At 40.8% G+C, this 20,294-nt stretch overlaps 1 protein-coding gene across 1 annotated transcript; it reads left to right on the plus strand.

The window, feature by feature from the left end:
- The first annotated feature begins 459 nt into the window (after positions 1 to 459).
- On the plus strand, positions 460 to 19,938 carry LOC310931703 (rho-related GTP-binding protein RhoA-D). The gene is made up of 5 exons (XM_083894934.1): positions 460 to 531; positions 13,780 to 13,935; positions 16,514 to 16,634; positions 17,705 to 17,835; positions 18,305 to 19,938. The coding sequence occupies exons 2-5, from the start codon at positions 13,780 to 13,782 to the stop codon at positions 18,476 to 18,478; spliced, it is 582 nt and encodes a 193-aa protein (XP_083751060.1). The 5' UTR covers positions 460 to 531; the 3' UTR covers positions 18,479 to 19,938.
- Positions 19,939 to 20,294: the final 356 nt, after the last annotated feature.

Here is a 20,294-nt window from a genome sequence, read left to right on the forward strand (position 1 = left end):
AAATTCACCATATAGAAACCAGGTAAATACTCTATATTTGTTAACACTTTGGTCTGTATCCAGTAATGTCCAATAAACATTTAACAAGCTTAGTAGCTCCTGGATTAAAACTATCAACTGTAATTCACCGTGGGCCGCCAGAAATGTTTCTCGGGCCGCCATTGGCCCCCCGGGCCGCACTTTGAGAACCAATGTACTACAGCAATCAGAATGAGAAAATATCTATTTGTTGATTGAGAAAATGTCTTTCGAAAAAAAACGAATATCCAGCGAATATCAAACCTCCTGCTAACTTGTGCACGCTTGTCGATTTGTGTTTTTTTAACTGTTGGTCACACAAAACAAAGCAATTTAAACAATCGGTGTCTTTGATTTTTGAAAGTATATAATTTCCGAGGGAGCGTGAAGGCAACATACTGGGAGGTTCCTGCGCGAGCATCGGTTCAGTCCCACTCTTCACCACAGCTGCCTCTCACCGGTGGAGGAATCACGGATCTCCTCGGCATCTGAAAGCACAGTCTGGGGGAAAAGGTAAGAGAATAATAATAATGTCAATATTTTTTTTGCCTCCGTTACGTCCGTCAAACTTTTTAACAACTAGTCGTTTTCACGAGCCGGTTTAATGGATTCCGAAGGGTTGACTGAAGAGTGGTTGAGCTGTGAGCGCACACACGTTAATGAGCTGAGATAAGGGTTAGCAGCGAGTTTAAACCTGTTACTTGTGGGGAAGTTTTTTCAGCGGAATGGCCCCAAGGAGGTTCTGCCGGGAATGGTCTGGTTTGTGCAGTCAAATCCTGTCGATAATGAGGCATCATATCGACATTTCGACCACACAGACCCAGCCCCTGTATATTTAATGCACTTGATTGTGTCATTTATATGATATGGGAGTCAGCTGTGGAGGCAGACAGGCCGGTAGAGTATGAAAGGCCCAAAGTTGCTCTGCTTTTTTTTAATCTTTTGAGTAAAGACTCTTTGAGTGTGAATTATTAGAAAGCAGAAATACCTAAACGACTTCTGTGGCGGGGGGGGTCACAAGTGTGAGTGACCCTCTTCTTCTATGTAAGGGGCGGTAATGGAGTCTTTCCTGAAGTAAGTAACGGTAAAGGAAAAAAAGAAAAGAAAGAAATTCCACTGACTCGGCCACCACACCCTTGTTGTGCTGCCCGGACACTGGAGCACAGACACTTGTCTCTCAGAGTGGCGTTTTTTGGCTCGTCCCTTATTTTTTTATATAATAACACGAAAGCTTTTCAGGCAGGTCATGAAAAACTAAAGTGAAACTTCCTCAACGACTGGCCTGGTCCCGTTTGTGTTGGTGAGCAACTTAATGTGTCACACACACACAGGATGTTGCTGGGTGTCAAACCACCAACTACACAAATCACTGTCTAAGGAGGAAATGTTGTGGAAATTCCCAAATCTAGGACAAAAATAAATAAATACATTTTAAAAAAAAGTCACTTCAGCTACGTTTACACTAGCTGGATATTTTTAAAAAACTGATATTTTCTTCCCTCTGTTCTCCAAAATAACTTCATGCGCACATCATCGTTTTCAAAAAAGTTCCATTTATATTAACCCGCATAAATGAGCCGTCGAGAGCCGTCATAACTACGCCAAGCCTGTGGGCGGCAGCGTAGGAAGAAGGAGAAAGCCATACAATCCAATCAGAATCCTCGTCATCGACAACAACAACGACGACTGACCTCTCACCCTTGATGTATGGACGTAACTATACAAGTGACGGAGTGACAGTAGTGATGATCGCAACATCCTAAAATTGTCACGCCACTCCTCCGGGACCTCATTAATAACCTAATTCTCAAAGTTCTCCCACCAGACAGCAGTCAGCCCAGGTCGGACCCAAAACCGGCGATTGTGAAGTGGTCTTGGCTCACCTCCGAGGCGTAATACGTCTCTGCTCCTCTACGTAATATAGGAGCTGTATTTGCAAATGCAAACGTGAAAAAGGATGTAAAAAGGTCACATTTTTGGAGCGTAGATTGCCTAAACCTAGTTTTTTGCGTGTAAACGGTAGTTTTCCAAAATCTCCACTTTTGCCTGGAGTTTTTAGAAAGAATCGTTTTCAGAGGCGAAATCGTTGTTTGTGTGTAAACGAAAGGCACAAACGCAGGTGAAAGTCTGCGTTTTTAAAAATACCCGTGCTAGTGTAAACGTAGCCTGATGTTGAAGGAAAAGCACCTGTGTGTCTGCAGAGGTCCAATTGGGTCCTTTTGGTGTAAAGCAGGGGTCTCGAACTCAAATGACCTAGGGGCCACTGACTGTCTAGTTTGGTCAGTCGGGGCCGGTGGAGTTAAAAAAAAAAATAAAAAATTGAGAAAAAGACATGGAAGTAATAATACTTATGATGATATTTCACATAATTTCACATTAATAGTGATCGTTTTGATATGGAACGAAAAACATACAGAAATAACTCTTTCAGAACTGATCTAATCAACTATTTTCATAATCGATTAATCCCGTGGTCCAGAAAATGTTAAAAACTGTTGATCAGTGTTTGTCAAACCTGGAAATTATGATGTTCTCGGATGTCTTGTTTTGTCCACAAACCAAAATTATTCAGTTTGAATGATTTCTTTGTTATGTGGGGCAAAGGAGCAAAGAAAATATTAACAATTAAGAAGCTAAAATGATCAGAAATGTTGTTTTAATAATGAAAAAGCTTCAAACCGATTATCAGAATAGTTGACGATTAATTTAGTAATCGATTAATCGTTTCAGCTCTAAACTCATTATAAGTTGATATTAAGTGGCGAGCCACATGCAGTTGATTAGGGGGCCGCAAGTTTGAGACCACTAATGTAAAGTTTGTCATCTATTCATTTTGGTGGCGATGATCCATGTAGACCCTTTATGGACGAAAGCTGTCGTCGCAACTTTAGGGAGTTTTCATGGGACTCGAAGTGCTAAAAAAATAACCTGGGAGAGCACAGACTTGGCATTTAATCAAACCATTTCAGGGAGGAGATTCTAGGGATTTGGGATCTCACAGAAACTCGCGTGATTTAACGTGACTTCAGAATATAAACGGATGTTGAGGTGTGGACCGTTGGCAGTGTCGGTTAATAGCTGTTCTGGGTGCAACATTTTCTGCTGAAAAATGCAAAGCACTGTGGATGAACTTGTGTACTTTTGTTTTTAATCTTAATTTGCACAACATCGGTTATTGTGGGGTTCTGCTCACGCGCCAATTGCTGTTGAAGTTGTAAATATGAAACATGTTTAGAGGTGAAACGATTAATCGATGAATCGATTATTCATCGATTACTAAATTAATCGGCAACTATTTTGATAATCGGTTTGAAGCTTTTTTCATGATTAAAACAAGATTTCTGATCGTTTTAGCTTCTTAAGTGTGAATGTTTTCTTCGTTTCTTTGCTCCACATAACAAAGAAATCAATAAAACTGAATCATTTTGGTTTGTGGACAAAACAAGACATTCAAGAACATCGTCATTTCCAGGTTTGACAAACACTGATCAACGTTTTTTAACATTTTCTGACATTTTATGGACCAACCAATTCATAATCGAAAATAATCGTTAGTTGCAGCTCTAAACATGTTTAATACTTACGATTTGAAATCGGGACGACGCCCACGCGTCCGACGTCGCATTTGTTAACCCCTCACACTAGAGGATAATTTGGCCAGATAATCTAATCGGAACACACCCGCGATTGTCGGAGGTTAGGGACCGAAAACTGGCCAATTATCCTCTGGTGTGGGGCAGGCTTCAATGGGGGGCTTTCTCTTTAGCAGAGGAGATGACAGACCATAACCATGGACACTTAAAGGGGTATGTGAAGAGATCCACCAGTAGCCAAACATGTACAACTCCACACTCGGAAGAATATAAGCAGGCACAAGTTGAGGAGGAGAACTGGTGAGACATTCCAGCTACTGGAATGGAATGTGAGATGGAGTATGCATACCAGGAAGGCGAGACTGATGTGGACCCTCATTCTTGTCTGAATGTGGGACCACAACAATGTTCATGCACACGGTACAGAAAATGTGAAAACGGCTTTCTATAGACACAAAGTAATGCGTGTAGCATTAGGACTCCATCTTGTAGTATTTGCATGTACACAACAATCATGGTGAGTTTGGATATATTTGATACACACACAGAGGATCCCATCAAAAAATGTAACTATCAGAATGATTGAGTCAAACATCATATGTGGTGCTAAATTATTCAAAGACCTCTTTATTCTAAGGTTTTGCTAAATCAACAAGAGAGATGTCATTGGCACTGTCGGATGTCATGTTTGTCCAGTGCACCACAACCTGAAGTTTACAATATATAAAATATAGAGCTGAAATCATCTAAATTAAATTGTCTACTATTTTGATAATCGGTTAGAAGCTTTTTTCATTATAAAAACAAGCTTTTTGATTGTTTTAGCTTCTTATATGTGAATATTTTCTTAGTTTCTTTGCTCCACATTGAAAAAAAAAACATTCAAACTGAATATTTTTTTGGTTTGTGGACAAAACAAAACATTCAAGAACATCGTCATTTCCAGGTTTGACAAATACTGATCAATGTTTTTTTTTTACATTTTCTGACATTTATGGACCAAACGATAATTCGATTAATCGATTACGAAAATAATTGTTAGTTGCAGCTCTGATAAAATGGGTCTCTGGTAGCAGATATTACGAATATTATAAATGATTGTATATATCTTTACTCGCGCTGTGTGTTTAACCATGACATTAAAGGATTACTTCTGACTTTTTTCAGCCTTACTCAATGCAATGCTCACTTGCATTTATGTAACATTACTTCTTATATTTCTAAGCTAGATTTATTAAGTCTCCTTGGAAGGCGACTGAATATTTCAGCAAAAAAAATTCATGGGAAAACTAAAATGGATCAGCAGCTCCATATAGGCCGTGGTCCCAGAGGCCATTTCGCCCCAATGCTTTGCTTCATGTTGTTCCTCTTGACATGCTCTTCACTGACCTACTATGAGTGTTTGTTTTTACGTTTTGGCCATTGTACATTCCTGCAGGGACAGAAGAACTATTGTTCAGACATTTTTCCATCCTAACAGCTCTTACTAATGTTCTATGGTAAGCTGCTGGTTTGAGCATTGTTAAGCTATAGGTGCTTATCTGCTGGGGGTTTTTTTCCCCCCCAAACAATGCTTCACAGTATCCTGTCTCAGATTAGTCTTTCCATCAGCAGTTATTTTCAAGGAGGCCAGTGCTGTTCTGTAAACTAAGCTGTCTCTTTTATACAGAACGCAGTGAAATACTGAGTTTAACCTCTGAGATGTTGTTTTGAAGTCATTTTAGCTGGAATGTCTGTAGGGTGTGTCACTGACAGGCAGCAAGTCCTTTGGGGAATAAAAAATCGCTGGGAGAATTTCTTGGAAGTTTCAGGAAGTCCATAAAAGGACATGACATTTATTTGTAGTCACATGCGACTCTAAACTCTGAACTTTTGTACAAATCATTTTTAGTTCTCACCCTGGTCTGCTGGAAATGATATTGGGTATATGTTAGTTTTTATGCAGTTCATTGATAAATCAATTTCTTGATTAATCAAGAAAATCAATGGGCATATTAAGTCATAATGAAAATAACATCTGTGGCCCTAAAAATATAAAAAATAAAAGCATTGAATTCTGGAATCATCAATAAAAGGCCCATGTAGCATAGTGTTACTACTTGAACTTAAGTTGACCAACTCATTTCATATTTGAATTAAAGGCTGAAATATTTCAGTTTGAATACTGGACTGGATTTTGATTGAAATGCCATCAAAGGCCATTCCTCGGCACCAAAACACTTCACATGAAGCTTTGGGGCAAAGATGGACTGGACGCACGAGAGGAAGTGTTTGCGTTCAGGTTGCAAACTCCTTCCAGCTTGTGTAAATGTGTGCGTCAGCTTTGGCTTTCGTTTGTGTTGTGTATGCGAGCTGGCAAAGAGGACTGCAGCACCCTAAGGATATGCAACATTAGCTCCCCGGTGTTGACGTCACACTGCAACACAGGGAGAAGAGGAAGAGTAAAGGAAGGGATGAGATGAGGACACAGTGAGAACAAGAGCCTGTAGGTGGATGCGTAGAAGAGATGAAGCAAATGCATGGGGTACAATCATGTCCGCTGCTTCGTCCTGCCCAGCTACGAAGGAGTGTGTCGGCACATGTGCACACAGGTTGAATATGGGTTTTACTATTGCCAATGCTGATTTTCTTTGAAATCAGGGCAGCTGATGGCCCATAAGGCTCTTTTTGTGGCCCATATATTTAGATGCTTTTTTTTGGTCATTCTACTTTTTGTCTGCACTGCACTATACACTATTTTCCATTTTAAAATAAAATTATGCAACTAAATATTAAATACAGTACATGAAATGAGTCATTAAAAAATAATGCATATTAATGGCCAGGACTAGCGACCTGTCCAGGGTGTACTACGCCTTTCACCCTATATCTGCTGGGATTGGCACCAGTGACCCTCATGTGGAGGATAAAGTGTTAGAAGATGGATGTTGATGGCCAATGAAGATGATTTTTAAAAATGGCAACTATCAGCCTGATTAATTTGTTCCCACTGATTAATCAGTCTATAGCTTAAGAGCAGGAAAGCAGTAATGCAGACATGTCTTAACAAATCCTGATAATCTCAATGCTTGGGCATTCCCAACTCCACACTCCATGACTAATTTATACATACTAATGGAATATTAATCAAAGACTCGCTTATGACACTTGGGTATTTAAGTTCTTCGATAGCAGCACAGTGCTGCAGTGCACTTGTGTTCTGTGCTGAGCACCTTGTCTTTTTCTTTCCTCCCCTCCATATCTTTTTTCTTTGTGTACTGCAAGCAGAGGCTCAGGGAGGATGAAGGGATAATTCTGTGTGATATTTCTCTCTGCACTGAGCTGTGCACACTGTGATAAATTGGGCCGGGGGAGTCTCAATGGCTCTGTCCTATTTTGGGCTCCAGCGAGGTTCTCTGACAGTAGCTGCTTCCGTGGCCTGGGTCCTGAGCCTCCACTTCTGCTGTCAAGACTGATTCAAACTTAAAAATTTGACCTTGGCTTCAACTCGTCTTCAGAATTCCACTGTTCAGACCTCGGGTAGAAGGAGGGTAAGGAGTTTTTTCAGGTTGTTCCTCCAGTTCCAGTTAGCATTGGGTTGCTGCTAACAGGCAACCAAATGTTCATTGATGAGAAGAGTCTTTGATGATTAAGATTTGGTTTGTGGCAGGGAACATATTTGTCACAGGGGAGTGATAACACAGACTTTGTTTGCACGGCTGTTTTCTGCAGATACTGGATAGTAATTTCATGACAGGAAACAGAAAAGGTGTGGGATAAATTGGAGAGGATAAAGGATGACTCCAAATCCTTATTTCCTTTGGTTTAAATAAAAAAGCCCTATAACACCTGCTAACCTGCTGGTAATGGATATAGTTATTGTCCACTCTTGATTTCTGGGACTGTAAAAACAAATGTAAACTGGTTAATTCTGGCGTGAAAGAGAAAGTTGAAGATGACACGCAATCTCTTTAGGCAACATTAATTTTGTGTGCCCTTGTAAAATTGTCTCGTTATTGACTGCAGTAAAATGTATACTGTATATATATTTCAATGATACTAAAGTACACAAAAGCTGACTAAATGCTTGAACTAACGACTACTCTGAAGGCTGAGTTAACCTCATATTTAATCATATATTTATATTCAGTTCCCCTTTACTGTAGAGCTCCAAAGTGCACACTAATCCTTAAGTGGATGTATGTAAAACTGAATAAAGCAATCTGTGTGTATGTGTTCACTAAATGGCTCTGCATACAGCTTGAATTTACCTAAATGATTTGTTTTAAAGAGGAATCAGTGAACACACCAAAGTCTGGAACCACATTTTACACAGCTGCTGCTGCAACAATGAAAAAAATACCTTTTCCAAATATGCTGCAGGAGCTGAGTAAAATTGAGTAAACTGCCTCTCAAGCCATATTGGTTGTTTCGATCACTTGGAGGTGAAAACTACAAGTTTGAAGCGGAGAGAAAAATGTCATCTTATCAGACATCTGTAGCCTGACTGCCTGTCTTTATCTCTGTTTAAGGGGTAGGGCTACTTATGGCGCTTTTCCACTACACAGTTCCGGCACGACTCGGCATGTCTCGACTCTACTCTATTTAGCTTTTCCATTAGCGATAGTACCTGGTATTAATGGTAAAATTTCAATATTTAACAGAGGAATCTGATGTATTTAGGGACAGCGCTGCCAAAAGCCAGCGTTCACAACCTCTCCCGCTGTATTTCAGTTGACTGTGTCAGACGGAGTCAGGAAGTACTGAACGATTCTGTAAACAAATCTTTTTAGTTAACCGAGTCTAATGATTCAGTTCACCAAAAACAACTGCTTTACAGGTCACTAGTTTGTGTCGCGTATATAATGTGACATCACAGCAGTCGACTCTGCCCACGTGTGTCGTGCCGAGTTGTGCTGGAACTGTACAGTGGAAAAGCGATTAGCTTGCTTGTAGTATCGCACACCTGAATGTGTTAAGAAAAATATATTTATAGTTCTAAATAACTATAAATACTGTCCATTATGAGACTAATTGTAATGAGGTCGTTCCTAAATGTAATTACTGTACATGTTGAAGGGATTAATCTCTTCTGAATACATCATTTTGTAAGAACCTTTCAGTTTGTCAATAGGTGAGCTGGAGTATTGTCGATGTTTGTGGCAGGTGTTGCGTGTCGAGGCAGGAATGTTGAGGAAAGTGTGAAAACCACAGGAACTGCAGTTTTCTAACGAGAAGCAGCACTTTAACGGGCGGAGCGCCTGAGAAAAGAAGCTGAATGGATGCACAGTTTTCCAATGTGGCTGAAACTGTTGTTGTGCCTCCTGTCTGATGCTTTCTGTTAGTTGGGAATTCTCTCTCCAAAACATATTTTGAAGATGTGTAAAAAGAGAAGCCACTGTGCTACAGCAACAACATCAGGGAACTAAATCCAGAAGAATAAAAAGAGAGAGGGATGTATGTTTATAGGAAAAGAGTGAGAGAGCCTGAAAGTGGGTGAGACATTCCTCATACACTATGTCCTCCAACAGTTTTACACATAGTTCATAGTGTGTGTGTGTGTGTGTGTGTGTGTGTGTGTGTTTGTGTGTGTGTGTCTGTGACCATTCAGTGACCTCATTCTAAATCATGTGGAATGAATTTTACTGCTTTGAACAGTGAATGCATGAGGACCTGTACTGCTTACATCTGGTTAATATTCGGCTTCAACAAGGGAGCTCACCGTGTTATACAAGATGTATCGCCATACATGATATCACATTACAAAATTATGCGAAAATGGATCATAGAAATACATCATTTTATCTATCTTCACTGCAGAATGTAAAATGCCTCTGAAAAACTATAGTGCAGAATTTGGTCCTATTGTTTTCACGGTTCTCCACACCTGCGTTCAAGTTCTCATTACATTCCTAAGGGTAAGATAGACTGGGAGGAGTCATGAAGTAATGATGCTGGTGAATCAACTTGGCAGAGAATTGCAGAAAGCTCGCACTGCACTTTATCTTGTGATGTGTGATTTTTGTCAGCAGGTAGTGCAGTTCAGGAAAATATCTCAGATGGTTTGGAATCTGTTTGAATCTGTCAATCAAAGCCTGGGTCTGCTCAAAGCATTGGTGGTTTTAAGTGTTTTAATGAGTGAATCATGTGGGCGTCACAATCAGACCAGTAACGGCATCAAAATTATGTAATAGCCACAGCTGATGGCACAGACTGTCCAGGAGTATAATTCTACATGATTGTAGCTAATTGGGTCACTGTGTACACAGGTGTTGGTGTTAATACCTTGAGTTTTCTGATCCGTGTTATGAGAATCTGGATGATATATTATCTCAGAGAGTAAAAGAAGTTTCTCTCTACATCTGTAGGTCAGCGCTGTCCTTTTGCTGTCTGACAAACAAGACTGTGGCTAATGTGTTACTACTGACGCTGTGACTCGAACTCTGCCAGGGGGAGAAACGAAATGAGCATCTGTTCATACGTGTCAGGAATGAGAACTTTGTCCTTTGCTTCCGCACACACACACACACACACACACACACACACACACACACACACACACACACACACACACACACAAGGACAAATATTATGCAAGACGGGATCATTCGTTCTGAGACTCGTGTGAACATGCAGTGTCCTGCGAGTTTTACAATCTGACTCTTTGAGTTTAAAGCACTTTAGCGTCTTCTTGGAACACAGATCTTGTCATGACACTGTTGTGGGGACGTTCATCACTGGCACAATGTGCCTGTGCTACAAGCAGATATCTTCATTTTGAAGTGCTTTTTTATTTTCTTCTTCAAATTTCTTCACCCCATGTCGACAGAAGCCCACTTATCACATAATAAAATCCAGGGCACGCTTAATTATTGATTGTTGAATGAATACATCGTAAAATGCATCACCAGTGACATTTCATCACATCAACTAGCAAAGCAATGAATGTAGGCTCACTTCTAAGATGGAATTTCTTTATCTTTCTGCCATTTTTATCTGTTGGTGGGAGGTCTGGTGACAGACAGCAGATGGCCTGTGCTGCTGCAGTCGGGGCCACCAGTACGCATCGCAGTTTACGGAACATTTTTACGAAATAATTTGAATATGATCTTTAAATAACATTGAACGCACTCAAAGGCCAAGGCAAAAGTATCCTAGGTAGTATAGATTTTATGTCTTTAATGGTCTAAGTGCGTGTCTCTGCTCTCGTGAATTATCTCAAGCTGTAACTCAAACAAATGAGCCTCGAGTTTTATTTGAGAAAAGAGGAGGGTCAAGTTTTGACTCGTCCTTGTTTTTTATAAAATGTATTTTTAAGTTACCTGAGGGGAGAAGTTGAAGTACAGAGAATAAGGGGCCAGGTATTGTCCAATTAAGGATTCAATATGTTAAATTTACAGTTGTATAACACAATACAGATTTATGGCAGCATAGACTTGTGAAAATAATCTTTAACGGTTTATTTTGAGTGTTTTAAAATAGTTTTGTGGATAGTTTTGCTCCGCGTTTTAAGGTAACGGGACACGTCACAGGCTGTCCTCTTTAGTAAAAAAAGTCCTTGGAGTCTTGGTTCTCGTCCTTGTCCTGACACTGTACGCATACTCACACACACATACATAGACATATTAATGAAAAAGGAAAAGGGTCTATTACTCCCAATAAGCACCATGCGCTGCCGCTCGCCACTGTCAATGTGGACCACATGTTTTGAGATGAATCGTCGGCAGTAAACTGCATTATTTTATCATGGTTCAAGATCCAAAGGACTTGTCCCATTTTCTGAAGCTTTTTTGGGACTGCACTGTAACTACTAGTCACGTGTGTGCGTGTGTGTGTGTGTGTGTGTGTGTGTGTGTGTGTGTCCTCCGACTTGACCTGATAGCATGATGTATGGTGCAGCAGCAATCCTACTGTCGCAGAGAAGGGCTGGCTCTCAGAGCTGATTTAATCTGTTGGAGAGAAAAAAAAGCACAACTGTACAATTGTCTTTTTATGGTTGTGATTTAAAAAGGGAAAAAAAGGTGATGTGGTGAGTGAAGGTAAATCACTGAGACCTACACAAGCTGAGGGAATCAAACCAAAGCTTAGATCTATGTTTGACTGTGTAACACCCTTCAGACTCTTTCAATAAGTTGATATGGTTACAATGGACAATTCACCTTGCACCCTGTTTCAATTAATTGGATTTTTGTTGAAATGTTAAATGCTCAAACAAATGTTTATACACTTAAATTCTGTTAGAAAACCCATTACATGAAATGACCATTTAATCCATGCTTTTTACTTGACACGTGTGTGTGCACCTGCTTACATTAGTTTCTTTCTTAGGACATGAGAAATCAACAGTTACTGGGTTTTTGGCCAAAACTTGTAAACAACTATAATGTAATCAACCTTTTTGGTTTGTATGCTTAGCTTGTTCTCCAACTGCCTATTTACACACCCAGCAGCCACTGTGCGTCACCACCCTCCAAACTGTATTTCTGTCCTGACTGTTGGCAAATACACATGCAACACTTTTATATACAATGGTTTTTTAGCAGGTTTGGGCACAAAACGGTGCTATAAAAGTGAGCGAACGGAAGAAACGTCCAAATGAATATTTGGTGGAAAAACTTTTGCAAGTGTAAAGAATTGATGCTGTTTTGAAGGCAGTGGGTGGTCACAGCAAATACTGATTTAGATGTTTCTGCTGTTGGCCCATTGTGCATTTTGTAGAGTAAAGCCCAATTTATACTCCTGTGTAAAGTGCTCTGCGTAGGCTACGCAGAGTCCTCTGCGTCGACGCAGAACCTGTCGAAGAGCCTCTGCGTCGTCTCCGGGTGCACGGAATATTTTTTAAGTGTCCCTCACTCCGTCAAGGGACAACGGAGACGGCAAGAGCTGCGATTGGTCCTCAGGACAGGCCGAGCGAAGCTGCTCTGTGCCAGCTCACAGTGAGCAGCGAGCGTCCACAGAGGGCGGAGCTGAAAACCGCCGACTTCGTCGCTGCCGAACTATAAATACGTCATATCTTAACACACACAGCACATGTTTAGACTCTAAATGGCCAATTTCTCGCCTCAAATTATCTTCCGGGACACAGAAAAGTGACAAACGGCCGCTGTTTCAACAACAGTCTTTCTCCCTCGGACGCCATTGCTCACTGTAGCCAAAAGCACAACAACCTTGCGCAGCGACCCCTACTGATCGGGCGGGAAATTGCAGTGCGTGTCCGTCACTACGACGCAGAAGTATAAAGGCTCGAGTGGTCTACGTGGTGACGCAGACGGATAACGCATTACGCAGTCGGAGAAGTATAATGTGGCCTTAATTCATGTAAACATTTTAAATCAAAGGATTTGGAGTTCACTGTATTGTCCCTCACAGTATTTAAGCTGCTTTTTGCCTCCACAAAATCCTGAGGGAAATACAGCTACATGGTCAACTGTGGCCGTGGGTTAGAAGCTGATGGTTGCTAAGCTGCTCGTCTTCAGTGGGTTGTGGTCTTCTGAAAGTTATGCTTACTATGAAAAGAATGTGCTGAAAGATGCTATAAGGAAAGTTGCTTGGATCTGCACTGATAATTAGGAAAATAAAAATAAACGAGCCAGCTTTAAAAATAATATTGCTATATTTCTGAATATTTATTGTTATTATTGGGGTTGAAAGCCCTGCTTTGTTGCTCCAGGTAGTCTGAGATCTCTGCTGATGGCATGCAGCCAGGACTTTGTCTCCTCAGCTACTGCCTTCTCTCCATTATTGTCTGCTTGTGGGCGATGGCTATTGATCTGTGTGTGTTTGTGTGTGGGGCTGTGTTTCTCTGGTGAGCCACGTTCATTACAAGCAAAGAGTAGGGAACAGTTAGAGCACATTTAAGAGTTGTAAATCACATGCCTGTAGAAAATGAAATGTTTAAGGATTGTTTTTGGTGCGATTGTGTGACGGAGACCAAACATGAAACCTGAACTCTTACACTGTTTTTCCAGACCAGTACTGAACCCTCAGCCCCGACTGTTATTCACCTCACACTCAGGACGTAGCCCAGGAAAGGGAAAGAGGGTGCGGCTCAAAAATTGGTTTTGATCTTAACTTTAATTTTCGCGTTATTTCTGCTTTACAAATGCTTTTTCTCAGCGATGTACTGACCGTTTATTCCGAATGAAACTTTAACACGGACTAATCAAAGTGTTGACTTTTTTTTTTGTAGATGGCTGCCATCAGGAAGAAGTTGGTGATAGTTGGGGACGGTGCTTGTGGGAAGACCTGTCTGCTTATCGTCTTCAGTAAGGACCAGTTCCCAGAAGTCTACGTCCCCACTGTGTTTGAGAACTACATCGCTGACATTGAGGTCGATGGCAAACAGGTACTGTATGCTTTGAATTTGTACTTGAATAATTATTACTGAAGTAACAGGCTTACTGTTCACTGCCTTTGTGTATTTTAAACTAATAATCCAAAGTCATTTATTATGTGCTAATGTTGCTGGTTACTGTACATATACACATATTCAGCTTAAAAACACAATTCATTATGTTTTTCCCATAGGTCTCCAATGATTAATCAATTACTAAATGAATTGTCAACATTTCTTTTTTGTTGTTCTCATTCCTGGGTATATTTTGGTTTGAGACGGGGGGAAAAAAAGAATTGAGGACGTCACCATTTTAGGAAATGAGAAAGCCAGGGTCACGCTATTGTTCAAGTGTTAGGGAAGGTCACACCAAATTATTTTTAACCTATAGATGGTTTTGTTTTGTTTTCTCTGAAAAATGTGTTGTTTTAAAACTGCATATATGTTTAGCATGTTTTCTGGATGTGTTCAGTAAAGCAATTGAGAACTATTACTGTATACAACATACCCACACACACACACACATATATATATATAAATGTACACACACACACACACATATATATATATATATATATATATATATATATATATATATATATATACACACACACACATACACGTACACACACACATAACAAATCTCTCTGGCTTTACACAGTGCTGTACACCACAACTGTCGCTCAAGTATTAAAAATGTACTTTGCTCTTTGAGAACCACGTGTCATCAAGACGTTATGGGGATACGTGTTCATCGTTGAGAAAGCCGTGGGTCTTTTTTTTTTTTCATTGTTTTGAAGCAGCAGACCTTCTGCCAACAACAGGAAAAGGATCCTGCTCTGGGGTCAGAACCTCCCTCCTCATACATCATGACTAATGTCCCATTTCCTGTTCCTGTTTCCTGGGCTGTAAAAATCTGGCAGTGACCAGCTGGAATCCAGGCCTCTTCAGTGATGCATGTCAGTTAGTGAGATATATATATATATCATAATAAGTCAGTGCACTGTGTCACAGTCCAACTTACAGCTGACCAGTCTGTGTGTCATGTTTTATTTTATTTTACACAGTATTTATATATAAAAGTAAAGGGGGGAAAGGTTCACACAGCAGTTTGATGGTAAAATAAACTTAAAGAAAAGCTGACTCCTGAGAGACATCTTGTGGTAGGAGGAAAATGGGAGCTGAAGTTGTCCATGACGTGGTGGTGCCCATTTTCCCCAGACGTATGATGCGATATCACTCGGCTCTTTTTCATTAGAAAATATCCTCCGCATTGCTAGACCGTAAGTGAGAAGCTGCTGTTGTTTGCCAATGTAAGTAGATTACCAGCCAACACGCAAGACTTGGAGAGGCGTCATTAAAGCCCCAATGAATATACTGTAGTTATTCTCTGGGATGATTACTTTTTTTTTTCTTGTATGCATTTCTCAGCAGTAGTAGCAGTAGTAGGCTCAGTTTTCCAGCTGTAATTGTGATGTAGAATTAAATCAACAACAACAAAAAATACAGTCAAAGCTTAGAGACTATACTTGATTTGTAGAAACAGTCACATGTGAATGTTTGGATTACATAAGATGTTCCTACAGGGAGCTGTGGTTGAAATCTAATGCTCTTGTTGAGCTCTTGCAAATGTTGCATTTATTCCATTTTTTGCTGGGCATTGTTTCATGTGGAGCAGGTCACGCACTCTGGAGCTGTTAACAGTTTAGTTAGCAGTAGAAGAAAAGCCTGCGGGAGCCACCGTCACTGACGTCTGGGGAGTTCCTTTTTAAGCCTGATGTTGGAGGAATTGATTGTTTTTAAATACTTTTTTTCCCCCCCAGTAAAATTGTCTTTCCTGTTCTGTTTGTTTCATTCATCGCGTTTATCATCAATGAATATAATCATTTAGTGAGCCACCACTTAAATGTCCCATATTATGTAAAATCAACTTTTTAAACATTTAAATCCTTATTTGGGACTCTGGAGGCCCCATCAGTCGGGAAAAGTGTGAAAAAAGATGACTCACTCATGTGTTTGTGGTCCTCCTCAGTCTAAGTACGGGAGATGAAACGCGATGTTGACTTCTGGCTCATTGGGACGTCACAATTCGCTAAATTCCTGGAATTGTTGCCTCGCAGAGCTCCGCTTTGTCCGTAAAACGCGCGAGAGTGCTGGCAAGAGCGACTGCCGAAAACCGGAAGTCCGCAAAGTTCACGAAAAGTTCTATTCTTGGCTTCACAGTGCAGCACAGAGTTCTACACAAACTTCCAGCCTGATAGGATTTATCTGTCCAGTGGATACATGTTATATATGACAGCAATGTGCCTGCTAGAGCCTGCAAATGATCACTTTTCCAAATGCTAACTGCTGTTAGCTCCCAGTAGCCTCTGTGGGTTTTTGGGGGGGGGGTTCTTTAATGAGATTCTACTAAACAGAGCATTCTGAACAGGGCTGTTTTGGCAGCGTGATTGAACTGCTGTGGTGCTTCATCCTTATTGTATTTTGACCAAAGCATGTCACAGACATGGGGAGCTAGTTTAACTTGGAGAAATAGGGTATAATACGAGTCCTTTAAAGCGATTTGTTTGTCTCTCTCTCTCTCTCTCAGGTGGAGTTAGCGTTGTGGGATACAGCAGGTCAAGAAGACTACGACCGACTTAGACCGCTCTCCTACCCCGACACAGATGTTATCCTCATGTGCTTCTCCATAGACAGCCCTGATAGTTTGGGTAAGGCTCGTCACACTTGCTTGCACACTTGGTGACAGTGCATGTATTGATTAATGTGTGGAAGTATTGCTGATAATCACACAGCAGAGTTGTAATAAACATGGGTGGATCAATGTGATTTGAATAACCTCTTAGTCTATGGAGAGCAGCTTTAGTTTTTATGGTGCACTCCATGAAATTACCACTGCAGGGAATCAGTTGTGATCCTCACTAGAGTGTTTTCATTTCTGGTTATTTGTTTTGTTTCAATGCCATTTCCGGTTTTCTTCACAGACTTATTGAATGACCATCACAGTGGGGGGAAAAAGTGCCTATTGAAATGAATGTGTATGATTTAATTATTGGGTTTGTAATTGACCCAGCTGCTGGCCTTCAGTCAAACATTACAGTGACTGGATGTCATGCTTTCCTGGTCTGGTTTAGTTAATGAAGTAATGTCACACGTCAACTCCTGCTCTTGCTATAATATGGATTAGAACAGTAGAGACAAATCTGTCATTAAAACAAAAGGAGGCCACTTTATAGAGTCTATAATACAAGTTTGACTAATTCTTGACTGGTATTCTACATAATTCTAAAATTTGACTGTACTTGCTGTATATAGTAGGTTTTAAACTTAAAGTATCTTATACCAAATATGAAGTTGATTGAATAATTTTAAATAAAAAGACAATTGTAGACTAATTGGTTATAATCCAGTCTATTCAAGCAAGAGAAGAAAAATTTACCTGTACTTGCTGTTGTCTGGGGCTCACAATGTACAGGAATAATCTGGAGGATTACACATCATGTACTTCAGGCTGGGCCCTGAAATACCAAATGAAAGAGATGAATTAATGTCTCGCCACATGTTATGGGAAACACCTCAAATGCATTTCCTATGTAATCTCATCATGGCGTCTCTTTCCAGAGCACACGGCACAGATTTCTCGGCTCGCTGACTTGTTGACCCTCAGTGTTTATGTCTGCACAGTCACAAGGGAAAACGACGCAGCTCTCCCAACTGTGTGTCCTTGTAAGGAGGGACTCTACTGTCCAGTCACTCAGAGTTGTTTTCCTCATTTTTGCAGAGAACATTCCCGAGAAATGGACACCTGAAGTGAAACATTTTTGTCCCAACGTACCGATCATTCTCGTGGGCAACAAGAAGGACCTTAGGAATGACGAGCACACACGCAGGGAGCTGGCCAAGATGAAACAAGTATGTTACTATTTACACTTCTATGTGGTCTTTCTGCTAAGTGTCCACAGACCAGGGTTTCTCAATCCTGGTCCTGGGGACCCACTGCCCTGCATGATTTAGATTGAGTTGGATTTAGTTTCCCACTAAATGGTCCTTTCCTTGGTCCTAAGGAAAGAACCAGGATTGAGAAACTCTATGGTGCTTTTCCACTACCCAGTTCCAGCACGGCTCGACTCTGCACATTTGTTTCTTTTCCATTAGCGATACTACTAATACTTTTTTTATAGTACCTACTCTGACAAGGTTCCAAGCGAACTGAGCCAATACTATAGGTGACATCGACAGTCTGCCGGCCACTGACAAAGTCACGACAGTTTCATGCGACTCCATGTAAAGTCGAGTCGTGCTGGAACTGGGTCATGGAAAAACGGCGCTAGTCTATATCACGGGTGAAAAGTTTAACCCACCTTGTGCATTCAATCTCCAGGAGCCAGTGAAGTCTGAAGAGGGCAGAGACATGGCCAACCGCATCAGTGCCTTTGGCTACCTGGAATGCTCCGCCAAGACCAAGGACGGCGTGCGGGAGGTGTTTGAAATGGCCACCAGAGCAGCACTGCAGGTCCGCAAGCGCAAAAAGAGGGGCGGCTGCCAGCTACTGTGAAGAGGCGGATTCTGTTGCCCAATCAGCACCCGGGGGAGCGCTTTCCGGCACACGCAGAACAAAGTTTAGAGAAACCTAAAATCAATGGCTTCCATGGACTATACTTATTTCACAGATATGCCACAGGCAAATATGAAAGACTGACACACCTGTTAAAAAGCAAAAACAAATCAGCTTTTTTTTTTTTTTCCTTTTTTAGAAAAACACTTATTTCCTCTGCCTCTTACACTGTCAGTTATTGTTTGTTTTCCTCTACCAGGACCTGCCCCCCCCCCCCCTCCTCCTCCTGTCTGTGTGAATGAATGTATATTTGTATTTAAATGTGCATATACTTTACAAACACGTCGCGCGTCTGCCTGTGTTGTGATTGTTTACAGACGGTAGTTTTGCTTTAAACGTCTGGAATTCTTGCTTCTCTTGAACCTGCGTATACCACTCCATCTTTTTTTTACACATTTGCATCAGTCACCAGCTGTCATTTATCTGTCATACCTCTAATAATTTTGCCCTCTGGAGTGCTGTCGGCACCGTTTTCATACACTTCTAACACGAAGGACTAAATTTAGAGCTTTTTTTTTTTTTTTACAACAGCATTAATCCACTGACCCTGACGTAAACCAAATCGGCAGCAGCAGCAGATGTTTTATGTGGAGAGGTGTTGAACTGCACCAACGTCTGCCTCTCTTCCTCAGCGATGGCTTAAACTGGCACTGCAGACAGTGGCTCTATTGTCATGGACACAGTAGCAGCAGTCACACTCACACTGGCTCTGACAGACGTGACCAACGCCTTCCCCCCCCCAAATAAGCTCTGCCTCATGTCTCAACTCTGCTGTTTCAGATCCAGTATACAGTCATGATGCATCGGTGTACTGGATTAACTGTGGACTACTGCACACTACACGCCGCTTTATTATCAGGACACTAACTCTATTACGAGTCAATTCTTTGTGTAAACGTTTGAATAAAATCCCCCAACTGATTCCTGTTGGCTTTGTTGGTGCGTAATAGCCCTTTACTTGACACTAAATGAATATTCCTCAAACAAGGATATCTAGTTGTGTAGGATCTGTGTGTCTTTGGTCTCAAAGGTCAAATGTTGAATCAAAAGGTTGACCTTTTTTCCCCCCCCCCAACAGGAATCAATAACAGCACTGGGATGAAAAGCCTGCGCAAAAACAGCTCACTCCTGGACACAGTATGTCAGGTTATTGTTACTGTATATTCTATATCTTACCCTGTCCAGGTAAAACACTTAACACACTGTACACGCTATTGAGATGTGACTTCCTGTGTTGATCTTCCCACCATAAGCTTTCTGTTGTCCAGTACTTTCAGATCCTCGGGGATCAGAATGTTGTACGCTCAGGCCAATACTTGCGTCTGCCATCGAACAGCAAAGTTCAAGAGAAAATGTTGATTGTGATACTGCTTTACTAACAGGAGTGGGATGTGTGTAATGTCTGGATTAATAAAGTATTTTTGAAATACTATGCTTTAGTCATCACTGGTGTTGGTTTGTTATCGTGAAATACACATTTGTTCAGTTCTAATTGGTTTGCTTGGATTTTTGTCATTTGACAGAAAACAACCTTGCAACTTTGACTGACCTGATTTTTAATTCAACTAAATGTATATGACTCATGGGTCACTTTAGTCATTTATGTGAATCAACAAATGAACATGATTCCTCATGAGCAAATACATTGACTATTTTTGTAATATTTGCAATCAAGGTTTTGCTGGAATAATGTTGTGTTAGTGCATATTTTGTACATTATTTTAGAAAAGATTCTGATTCAATGGCAGAAAAAGAT

This window comes from Microchirus variegatus, assembly GCF_963457635.1.
Source record: "Microchirus variegatus genome assembly, chromosome: 9".
NCBI lineage: Eukaryota > Metazoa > Chordata > Actinopteri > Pleuronectiformes > Soleidae > Microchirus > Microchirus variegatus.